This window comes from Syngnathus floridae, chromosome 10, assembly GCF_059516105.1.
Source record: "Syngnathus floridae isolate MCC-2025c chromosome 10, RoL_Sflo_1.0, whole genome shotgun sequence".
In the NCBI taxonomy this organism is placed as follows: Eukaryota; Metazoa; Chordata; class Actinopteri; order Syngnathiformes; family Syngnathidae; genus Syngnathus; species Syngnathus floridae.
The window spans coordinates 12,260,264-12,272,155 of NC_142422.1; the positions used below are offsets into that span (position 1 = coordinate 12,260,264).

The window sequence follows — 11,892 nt, forward strand, 5'->3', positions numbered from 1 at the left end:
GGCGTGTCCTGTTGTTGTGCAAAGCTAGGAATGGTGGAATTGTCTAACATTCATTCTTTCTCTCTGAGAGTGTGTTTTTGTATGAGTGAATGTTTTTCATCATTTTTACGGTTGATTTAAGCAACATTATCATTTATTATCTTAATCCTATTTGTAAAGGAAAAATCGAGCAGAAAATTTCTAAACGTGATTCCACTTGTGACCAGAGAGTGGCGTCAGGGTCAGGCTGAAAAGAAAAAAAAAACAGCGAGAGATAGCACAGTGTTTGAGCCAAGTGCGTGCGTTATCTCATAGATTTGTCTGTGGGAGTTGCCTGCTTGTTAGCCCATCATTGAAAGTGACAGTATTTATTTTTTTCTTTATCTGTTAATACAACATTTTTGTTTACTGTTCACATTTCAAACCTGTTTCCCACACAGGACATAATGTCTTGTGTTCATGAAACACTTCTTAATTACACAGGGCACAGGTGACATGTGAGGTAGGTCTATCGATCGTCCCGCTTTAGGCGCTCACTGAGCTGAAGTTTTGGATTCCCCTTCCGGCACAAGTAACTAGCAGTTAGCGAGCCTTCGGTACATGTCACAATTGACTAACTGCAACATGTGCATGTTACACATCTGCCCTTTTTCTATTAATATCGGTCAAAGGTTAAACCAAACAAGATGAAGCCAACGCAGCAGCTCCGAACAAAAGGAAAATGTTTGCGGCGGCATCTGGCAATCTGACTACAAAAAGAAACTTTGCTCGCCATTGTTTTCCCGAAATAATAAAATGGTCTAAACTGAATCAAATGTTCACATGTTGTTTAAATATAATGATTGACAGAAGTAAGATATGTACGATATGCAGCCAAATGGATACTGGCAGCTGTATAGTAATAACAATGTAGTGTCACAGATATGTATCAAGACTATATGCTGTGCAACGATTAATCAATAACCAATCGATTATCAAAACAATTAACAACTATTTTGAGATACAAACAGAAGAAATCCATGTGTTTACGGACGCTATTGTCAAAGGGAAGAAAAACCGAAGGGGACGAAGAACAGAAGCCTGCGGAGCAATATCGAGGCTGTTGTGAAGCGGCTGCATCTCCAGCGATGCGTGGGCACAGCTGCGCACATCTTTGGGGACAAATGGATGGAGGGACACGGTGTCGCCTGCTTGCCTGCGTCCTCCGAGCAAGACAAAACGCGGATGTGTGTCAATGTCGGACGCTTGGACGTCAGCCAGCCAGGCAGCCATCGTCCCTCCCTCTCCGTTATTCCCTCACTCCTCCCCCCCGGCCTGTTTTTGCTGCCCGCTTGCCTGTCTGAGCGACCGCCGGGAAAACTTTCGCTTCTGGCCGGCCACACGCTCCCAGACGCCTGACGGACCCCGCTGACAGACTATAGGACAGTCCGGACAACGCGTGCGAACAAAAACAAGAGGAAGAAGAAAAAAATAAGTGGACAACTGTGAAGGGAACACCAAGCGGGCGCATTGCAGCATCACGTTCTACCGCCACGCGTGGAAATCTCCAGTTGTTGGTTTTAACGGCCTCCTGAGGACATTTTAAAGCTTTTTTCTTTTCCGATTTTTATTTTATTTTTTATCCGAAAAGTAATCTTGGACTTTCGGGGAGGGGGCGAAGATGTAAAAAGCCTCCGTGTGCTAAGCTTAAGCTGGACACATTCATTCAGTTGCACCGTTAGCTCGCTCGTCTCTGTGGAGACCGCACTTTTTTTTTTCTTTGCCAAGCTGAATTCCACACTTCTCCTCAGGAAGAAAGAAAAGGAAAAAACAAGTAAGTTCTGTTTTTCCGCCTTTCTCGCTTCTCGTGACAATAAAAGTCCGTTGTGTGGTTTTGCGGTGGCTTGGCAGGCGAATGGCGATGACGTCATCACGCAGTCACGACAGTCATTTAATTAGCTCAAAATAACGGGCCTCAGGTCATGAAACGCTGCCAAATCTCTCTTAAATGTAAAACTGAACCTCAGTATACATTTTATTTCAAACATATCGTGGTCAGCTTTTGCCGGCATTGGGCTACTCGGCGTCGCCGTTAGCATTTAGTAGCTTTGTAGGCCAGCACAGCTGGACGCGTAGGGACGAAAGCTTCTCCACATTCATCTAAATTAATCACGTTCAGGAATCCTTCGTCCTCAATGAGTTCTTAGACTGAGACTTCTCGTTGCGTTTGAATTGCCCTGCTTGAGTGCTGTTCAAAATTCAAATATTTGCCCCCCCACACACACACACACGACACACAAAAAGTACAAAACACCATGAGCAATGAAATTCTTAATTTCGTTGGTCACCCAACACTGATGCAAATATAACAAGATGACAAATGAGCAATTTTAGAAAATGAAAAATATTCAAGCAGGGTTTAGCTGATGTACGTAAGTACGTTTTTAAAAAATCAATCCAAATAGACTGTTTATTCGGGTTCAGCTGCAGTAATTGTCTCATAGGTACAAAGGTAATGTGGCTATATTGTGCAGAAGCTGGCATGCGACTGTTCAAGGATTGCAGGTTGCATATTGCGAGGTGGGAGAGTGCATGCGTCCCAAATCAAATACTAACCTGTTACGGTTCTTTACCATGTTTATGACTGTTTTATGAAGCACTAACTTGGGAGTGCAGCTGCGAAAGACTCGAACACGAGCGAGGTTAGCCATCACAGTTTGCAAGTGGTTAGCACATCCGCCTCGCAGTTCTGGGCTGCAGAGTTGGAATCTGCGCTATACGCCCTTCTTGTGTGGAATTAGCATGTTCTCCCATGTCCACCCAAAAAAGGCATATTCCCTGCTGTTCATAGACGTGACTGCTTGTTTGTCCCGTGGTATGCGATTGACTGGCGACCAGTCCATGTTGACACTGCAGCTCCCAAGCCGGTCAGCCCGGACCGGGCTCCAGCTCAAGTCACGGCTGCTCTGTACATTTTGTGCTTTGTTTATCTACATTGTTCTTAAGTACACACATATGAATAAATTATAGCGTTTGATGTACTAATCAAGCATGACTTACTTAAGCCTCGTGATTTGTGCCATTATCCGCCCCAGTAGCTTTATTGAGGTGTACTGTACGTATACATTGGCTGGAACTGCAGCACTCACCTCGTACTCATGAAAAATAAATATAGCTTTATTGGCAGCTCACTGCGTGGCCCTGCAGTTAGAGGTAAACAAATGAAATGTCTAAATAATACAAAAAAAGCTTGACATAGATCACAAAAGCCATCAAGATATTTATAGCATAGCATTTGCCTGGCAGTTCCAAAGTTAGCTTGTTCTCCTATCGTTCGCGTGGGGTCAAAGCAACTCGACGTGATCAGGATTTTGGAGCCGATCAGCGAGTTGAAAATAGAACCCATCAGATTGACCGATCTATTCAGTCTATTTGAAAAACTTGTAAAGTCGACACTCGGTTAGGGACTGGCTCGGCCCACTAATCGCCCAAATAGGCGTTCGGTTGAAGCCTGTTGAAATGCATTGGGAAATAGTATCGACAATTCCGGTCTAAAACGTCTCCCCAAAACTGATTAACATTCAATGCATAGAAAATGGGGTGAGGAGAAGTTGCCCCCAACACACACAAACTTATGCTACCATTGTAGGACATCTGGTCCTTAAAAGTGCATACAGTACCTTGGGCAAATGGTCCTCAAGGGCTACTATAAATACACAAACTGCTTTTCACACGTTGTCACCACTTTTCACACAGATAAGTGAAATACTTTTCTGTTATTTCCAACAACGATTGATTTGTTAGCAATGTAGGGTCAAAGTTAAGTGTGACCCCGTGTCCTCTGAATGGGGTGTTTCTCCTCTGTCTTCTAGTATCTGATTTAATCCCCTCATTTATAATTCATCAGGTCACAAATCAGTGTGAAAGCTACTCAAGTTGACTTTGTTGTGATCGCTACTTACTGTATGGACAACATTTGCGTAACAGCTCATCAAATACAGACTCTTTTACCGTCTCTGCCCGACGGCTGCGTCTTCCGACGGCTGTCAGCCTCTTTGGAATGTCGAAAATTCCCACGATTGGTTTGCCACTCGGAGGCCTGATCCGAGTTAGCGCTAGCCAATGAATTGTGAGTGAGAAGCATGCCAGCCTTCCCGACGGCCACTTCGGCCCACAATGGGCGCATTCAGGCTTGGGTGGTGTCGCTGTGAAAAACTGCGGCAACGCCGCCGCGGCCCATTCGGAAAAACAATTTGTCAGGTCCCGGTCCGATCTGATTACCCAAAACTGAGAGGATTTACCATTGGAGATTTTTGTTTTGGGTTTATTGATTTGAGAAGAACTTAGGCCAGGTTCAGTCCTTCTTTTGAGTCAAGCACGTCTTTAGAAGGCTGCATCGTGGTGAGGAAGAGAGGAGAGACACAACTTCCTGTTTCCCTCTCCTGACAGAGGCATCCCCTTCTGTCATTGGGCCTTTGAAATGGTCAGAGCCTGCTCATATGATCTGCTCCACCAATGGAATGTTATGGGGGGGGGTGAATATGCTGAACTCAACAGATGATCTCAGCACATAAACCAAAATATATTGCCTTGATTCGGAAATTCCCTCTAACATTGCAGCTCCACTGTACAAGTCAAGTATTATGTGTGTTTGTAAACGTGCCTGTTCTTACCCTTTGGACTCTTTAACCTGATTTGTGCGCGGAAAGTAATTTTCTTATCTGCTCTGGCTTAGATTTCTGCTTGAGTGCTACGGGACATTGCACCATCACCTCGTCTGCCGCACGAGTGACTAACGTGTCTCAAAGTGAAAAAATAGACGGCAGCATACGCGATGGTGTCACATGACGCCGTTAAAGAATCCTCATGTTGTCATACCTTCAATAAGATTGACGAGGGGAGACGGTTAGAGGAGGGTAAAAACTGAAGATTAAAAAACATATAGAGAAAAGATGCAGAATAAAATGAAATACTTATGCCAACCATTTTCCCATTGAATTGAACTCAATAATTGATAAATAAAAGGAGAGAATGCAGAACGGAAATGAGAACAAATGCTTTAGAAAATTGATTTAAAAGAAAAATGCACAGTGTTACAATACGTCACTGTCAAAGAAGCTTGTTCCTCCATTTCATCTTTAAATCATGTCAATTTTTGAGAGCTCTTGAACGCTATCTATAATTTAAAGTCTTCCATAATTGAAACCAGTTTGTAGAAACACAACGAATTTTGGCATTTGTCCTCAGCCGTTTTTTGAAACAAAAATTCCTCTATAGATTCTCACACGGAAGCGTTAAATCTTGCTTGACAGTAAATTTCACTTGAGCATAGTTTACTCCACCCAACCCCAGTGCACACTGCGTCTGGTGGGATAGTACTTGTTGGATAACGTCTACATGATGACATGAGAAAATGTCGACAAAACTAACAGTCTGAGGTCACACGCGATGAGCATCGAGAGAATCGTAGTGGCCCCAGTACCGCAGCTTGAGGGACACCATAATTAAGGGCTCTGAGGCCTAACAGGAGCTATTGGATAGTTTTAAACCCATTAAGTGAACAACATCACAAAATATGATTCACATATAACACAAATACTACGTTTGTAGCTCAAGTGTGGAAAAGGTTTTTGAGCTAGCCGCACTGTAATCCGAAAAAGAATCAAAGCTGCATGCTTCCAAGGTTGTCGAGGGAGTGGAGAGTCACACATGCCACTGATCTGATTTCTGGTGGAGATGGAAATGCTTCGAGCTCTTTAGTATTTACAGATGCAGTGGCTGGGAACAGCTCGAGCGTTGCAATCCCAAGTACGGAGGGCCCCCGCCGCCGCCGTGCGCGCATGATGAGTAATGGCTCGCACGCCGTTTCCCCTTTCACGCTGGCCGCCACTCCCTCAAACATGTCCGCCTTGGGTGCTCTAGGAAAGTATGAATGTAAACTCGCAGTGGCTCTGAGTCACGTCCCCTCTTGTGGGCCTCCGCAGGCTCGGCCTCTGCTTTACGCATCAGCCAAATGCAGCCGCCCACATTCACAATCCTCGAAACGACACGGTACCAGCTGTGCCTCATGTCCGGCCCGGCCCGTGGAATGCACGTGTGCATTCACATTTAGGGTGGAGCACTGTGACTCTTTGGGCTGGGTTGCGCAACGTACGTGCCTGTCCCGTCTTTCTTCACTTTGATGCTTCTTGTGTTTTAGGATGCTGTCCGAGCTCAGTGCCTGGTTCTGGCAGGAGCGGCTGTGGTTTCCAGAAGGGCTGGGCTGGGCTGACCTGGAGGACCGGGACGGACGAGTGTATGCCAAAGCCACCGATTTGTGGGTGGCCCTGCCCGTTGCCCTCTTATTCTTAATCGTCCGTCAGGTCTTTGAAAGGTCCGTTTGTGTGCCTGTGCCTGCTTGTCCGTGTCTTTGTCATCATTGTTCACCAAGCTCATCAAATCACGTGATTCTCAACATTTGTTGGCAATTCTTTAGCTCTTGACTCCAAAACATGCTCCCAATGCTCACTCCCTGCTCTGCTTAATTAAAAAGGAGATTTTTCTTTGGTATTTATTTGTTTATTTTATTTTTGTATTTGTTTGTTGTGCAGAACAGTGGCAACGCCCCTGGCCTCTCTACTCGGGGTAAAGGAGACGGTACGGCTCAGGGTACCCCCCAACCCTGCACTGGAGTCCTACTACTGTAAAGTTAGCAAAAACCCCACACAGGTAAATATCCAAAAAGCCATCGAGTGAGGTCGGCCTCCCCGGGTGAATGACGTGCCTCTTTGCGCAATCGCAGCTTTCCGTGTCGAGTCTTTGTAAGCAGACGGGCTTCTCGGAAAGGCAAGTGCAACGATGGTTTCGGAGACGGAGGAATCAGGACAGGCCCAGTTTGCTGAAAAAGTTCAGAGAGGCCAGGTAAGCAACGAATGCGTAGCGTGCGACACGCCGTCACGTTGCCCAGAGCGGCGCTCCAAACAGCTGCCATTCATGTGTCACTCCTGACTCGATGAGCACATTTCTGTGGGCAAAAGTAGCGCTCTTTTTTTAGCCTGCACATGCTACAAAGCCTCCGTGGACCTTTTGCCCCGTCGCACACAATCATTAGCACATGACCCGCCGCAGTAACTCAATCGCCTCTGCTGCACATGTTGGTGTGTGAGCATGACTGAAAACTTCCCATTAGGAAAATAGTTTTTTTGTTCTGTTTTTTTTGGGTCGGCCCTCTTTGCTAAGTTTGGAGAGCCACTTTACCTCACAATCGCTGCAGATGGACACATCACGAATAAGATCAGATCATCTTTCATGAGAGTATACTAGGAGTGTTTCTGACATTATATGGGAAGCTGTGACGCTGATCCATGATGATCCATGTGACCGCGTGTCAGTCACCCGCACTCGTGTCTTTAGCTTCGTGAATTGGAACTCGTGTCAATCCAACCATTGTGCGACCCAGACTCACAGCAAGCAGCATTGTGTGTGTTTTTTGTCCACATTCTTTCTGTCCATTGGGCCCAGATCGCCCTTCCCGTGCGTGGCTGGGTGTTGTCAGACCCATAGCGTCTTTTCATCTGTTTGGGCCAACTGTCAAATCAAAAGACACAGTGGGACATCCGCACGTTGTAAAGTGAATTTGGGTATTTGCTTTTTAAGACATGATAGATCTTGAAAAGGTGCAAAGACCGACAACTTGGCACCGACTCTAAGTACACGGAGCGAGAGTAACTGATCTGCTATCTATGTTGTGGTTCCAGACTTGGCCGTTGACTGCCATATTTGCCATTTGGATTGCTTAAAAAATGGTACGCTTGAGGAAGTGCATCTACTTGCTCTCCCCATTGACTGAGCCAAAACTGTGTGTGTGTGTGTGTGTGTGTGTGTGTGTGTGTGTGTGTGTGTGTGTGTGTCTTCTCTTGCAGTTGGAGATTTACCTTTTACCTCCTTGCTTTCATCGCTGGCCTGGCCGCCCTCATCGACGTGAGTATGACCCGCATTTGCCACCCCCATTTCTAACATCCAAGTTTGACTGCTGGTTTGGGGGAGTTTTGGTGGGGGGTGACAGTTGGACTTATCCCTGTGCTCCGACAGTCGATGTATTTGTCACTGACATGTACTATCCTTCTTGCAGAAACCCTGGCTGTATGACGTGCAGGAGATGTGGCAAGGCTTTCCTGTGCTGGTACGTTTCCCGAAAACGCATTTGGATGATGAAGCATTCCACTCCATTCCATATGAGTTTGGCAAGGACTCGTCGATAAAGAAAATGATGTTGTTTTGTTTGCCTTCCATAGACTCTGCTGCCGTCTCAGTACTGGTACTACATGATCGAACTGGGTTTCTACGCCTCGCTGCTCTTCAGCGTGGCCTCCGATGTCAAACGCAAAGTAAGCCGATTGAAAAATGGAATCAAAATCAACACACAATCTTATGGGGGTGGGGGCAAAACAGGCAAAATCATTCTGCCTTCTCTCCGTGTGATCTCTTTTGGAATCTGGCATGTGCGGGTGGACATTGGACTGCTGTCCCACGTGTGTATGAGACCGAAAACATCCACGCGCGCTTGTTTGGACTTTGCTCAATATGCGTGCAAATCCTGCCAAAGAGGCACAAAAGAGGTTTGAAGCCAGCAGAGGCGTCAATCGTTTCTCCTTGGTGCTGCTGTTCTCTTTTAGGACTTTAAGGAGCAGATTGTCCACCATGTGGCCACCATCCTCCTCATCAGCTTCTCGTGGTGCGTCAACTACATCCGTGCTGGAACGCTCATCATGCTGGTGCACGACTCCTCTGATTACCTTCTCGAGGTAAACACACAATTTGCGGTTTTGCAATCCAACACTTGCCATGTCCGTTAGGTGCGAGACTGCAAACAGTGACAGAAACACGAACGCCACACTGCCCCCTGGTGGAAAAAAGCTTCACTGTTTTCCATTCTCTCTCTTTACAGTCTGCCAAGATGTTCAACTATGCTGGCTGGCGAAATGCTTGCAACTACATCTTCATCGTATTCGCTGCAGTCTTCATCGTCACTCGCCTCGTCATCTTCCCCTTCCGGTACTGTTTGTAATTGCACGCCAAACTTGAAAGACATTTTTCAACTTGCAAAAAGCAATCCATCCTGAAATGATTAACAGTGGCACCTGTCTTTGCCTCATCGTGAGCAACCCGGCTCAAGGATTATTCCATGGACACCTTGCTTCTTTAAAACACCCAAACAAGAATGCCCTAAGAATGGCCTACTTAATGCTAACACGCTAAAGGTTAGCATCGCGAGTAGGACCCTCTAAGCGAGAGATACTGGAGTCCGCGGTGGCTAGCTACGCTATATTTACGTGAGCTGTGCGCCAAGCGGTTACTGTGAACACATGGGAAGTCTTCTCTAAATGTTTTCATCCTGTGCAGGATCATCTACTGCACTTGGGTGTATCCAGTGACCATCTACCAGCCCTTCTTTGGCTACTACTTCTTCAATGGACTTCTCATGGTGCTGCAGTGTCTTCACATCTTCTGGGCCATTCTCATCATACGGATTGCCGTCCGATTCCTCACCAACAACGTAAGAAGGCCTACGTCCCAAAATGGCCACTTTAGAGCGCCTAGTTGTCACAGTGTGCAGACGTGTGGGTTCATGTTGGAAGCAGAAAGAAAGCTGATTGACTTTGCTCGGATTTGAAGATTTGTTTCATATACTTTATTTTTCATTCAAATTGCGCAGGGTTGTTTGTTGTTGCCGTTTAATCGATGAATCACAAAATTCCCCTCCCATATTCCTCAGTAAATCAGCTCCTGGCCACCGTGGGGCGGTGTAGGCTTTACATCTTTTGTTGGGGGCTTTACTTTGTCAGTGTTTAAACAGCTTTGCTATCTACACATTGTCATAAATATTTTTCTGTATTTCTACTTTTTATGGAATCAACACCAAAGCATTCAAATCAATATGGAATCAAATCGCGACCGCAAGAACAGAATTTGAATCAAAACGTTCTTAACAATGCACTTTTCTCTGCGGTGCGTCAAATTAAGAAGACATTTATTTTCGCTATTCGGCTGCTTTTTTTTAAATGTTAACAATGGCAGTGAAGTGAACTTGCCATGTGTAAAGTCTCGTAAGCACGGGAGGATCACATGCATGCACACAATTGCTTTCTTCTCGTCTTGCAGGAGAAAGTGGACGACGAGCGGAGCGACAAGGATGAGACGGACGAATCCGGGGAGGAGGACGAGGACGACGCTAAAAAGGTCTCAAAGGCAAATGGACCGCTGCAGAACGGCTATGCGGTGCACAACAACAACCACAGCAAGGTGGAATGACGGCAAGGACGTGCGTGGCACCGCAAGGACTCGTTTGGCGGTGGCGGCGGGAGTTGAAAGCATACAGTGACAAAGAGGGAGATTTGACACTGTTACTTTTGCACAGCACGACAACACACACACCTTCATTTGTACAAAGCCAAACGAAGACGGCGGGAAGCGGCACGGCTTGCTCACTCGTGCTTGCTCGTGGACACACGCGTTCTCGCCGCCGACGGGGAAGAAACTGGAGAGGAGGGGAGTGAGCACGCCACGTCCCGCGTAGCTTTCCTCGCCCCTACTGCGTGTGCCTTACAGCCCGATAACGGCTTATTTCAAAAGAAAAGAAAAAACAAACGCCATTGTAAACCTCGACGCTTTAATTGTTTTGGCTTTGTGCTTGGATGACAAGTGAACAAACGGAGCATCCCTTTCATGAAAGGGCAAGACGGGGCATTTATTTTCCTCAATTGTGTCTATGCAAGTAGCAATTGCGATACCTTTGCACAAGCTGGCGCTTCCTCTTCTTTGAGTTCGGTTGTATTCTTCAACCATGTGCCTCACACTTTCTGACGAGCGTTGGGGACTTTCCTTCACTTCCAATCTCATGAAGCAGCAGGCAGGAAATGATTTCTGAATCATAGCATATTTCCTCAAATAGTGGTTAATTGCCCGGCTAGTGGCTCCTTCATCCACTAATGCCAAAGCAATGTCTCCCTCAAGTTAATCTTTGAAGTACATTTTTTCAATATTTCCACGTACATCTCGATCTGCTGAGAAGGGCTGTGTCGCGTCTACCCACGTTCATATCTCTGCCTCTACCCATCTGTAGTTGAGTAGTGGCCACTATTTGTGGAGGGACCGTATGTCATGCAAGCGCTGTTTGAAATCTATCTTGTTAGCCCAACTGCAGCTTTGAATGTGTTTCTGTTTTTGATTTTTTTGGTCCCTCGTTGACTGGAATGAGTGGATCCTTCCTCATGGCAGAGGCAACTACCAAGGTGCTTGGGTGATGTTGAAGAACCCAGGCCAAAATTTTGTATATGGAAATTGTTCAAGTGTGATATTTGACGGTGCCAGGAGGTCATTATCGCAAAGCCATGTTTTGTTATGCTTTTCACGTTTCTCTCTCACTCTCTCTCTCTCTCTCTCTCTCTCTCTCTCTCTCTCTCTCTCTCTCTCTCTCTCTCTCTCTCTCTCTCTCTCTCAACCCCTACCCCCTCTCTCTGTCTATCTCTTGTATGTCAAGTGCCTTATTTGTCGTTTCTGGGACATTCCCTTTCGCCTTCCTCTCCACTTCCCTCTCACACACACATCACAAGCAGCATGTACTCCCTCATCACTCACTTTCCTCCTCCGCAAATCCCTCATTCCACCGCCACCTACCATTTCTTCTTCTTTCCAACTAACCACGACTGACCAACCAGCAAGCTTTCTTCTTGCCCCAGTGACGCAGAAGCAGCAGCAGCAGCTGGCTCCGGGTTAGAGTGTTCTTATTTTTTGTTAAATGATGCCCAAGTATTATTAATAATAAAAGCAAAAGATAATTAATCACAGATCATGAATCTTGTACATCCTGTAGTCTTTCTTATTGAAGCAAATCACACCTTAAGATGATGCTGAACTTTTTTTTTTTTTGCTGTTGCAAATCTGATTTAATAAATT

The 11,892-nt window shown here is 45.9% G+C and overlaps 1 protein-coding gene across 3 annotated transcripts; it reads left to right on the forward strand.

Moving 5' to 3' along the window:
• The first annotated feature begins 1,122 nt into the window (after positions 1–1,122).
• On the forward strand, positions 1,123–11,792 carry cers2b (ceramide synthase 2b). Of its 3 annotated transcripts, none has more exons than XR_015860673.1 (11): positions 1,124–1,792; positions 6,158–6,331; positions 6,549–6,666; positions 6,740–6,858; positions 7,860–7,917; positions 8,069–8,119; positions 8,232–8,324; positions 8,613–8,741; positions 8,885–8,991; positions 9,072–9,269; positions 9,340–9,488. XR_015860673.1 is itself a non-coding variant. In XM_088386241.1 (11 exons), the coding sequence occupies exons 2-11, from the start codon at positions 6,159–6,161 to the stop codon at positions 10,246–10,248; spliced, it is 1,152 nt and encodes a 383-aa protein (XP_088242367.1). In that variant the 5' UTR covers positions 1,132–1,792; position 6,158; the 3' UTR covers positions 10,249–11,792. The 3 variants fall into 3 exon arrangements, 2 of the variants coding, with proteins under 2 accessions (XP_088242369.1, XP_088242367.1); XM_088386241.1 differs by lacking the exon at positions 9,072–9,269 and adding an exon at positions 10,099–11,792 and having other exon boundaries at positions 1,132–1,792; positions 9,340–9,493; XM_088386243.1 differs by having other exon boundaries at positions 1,123–1,792; positions 9,072–9,487.
• The last annotated feature ends 100 nt before the right edge of the window (positions 11,793–11,892 follow it).

Coding starts and splice junctions, on each gene's coding strand:
- cers2b (XM_088386241.1), top strand. CDS start 6,159: ATGCTGTCCGAGCTCAGTGCCTGGTTCTGGCAGGAGCGGCTGTGGTTT. Junction 6,667..6,739: donor TTAGCAAAAACCCCACACAG/GTAAATATCCAA, acceptor GCGCAATCGCAG/CTTTCCGTGTCGAGTCTTTG. Junction 8,120..8,231: donor GGCAAGGCTTTCCTGTGCTG/GTACGTTTCCCG, acceptor TGCCTTCCATAG/ACTCTGCTGCCGTCTCAGTA.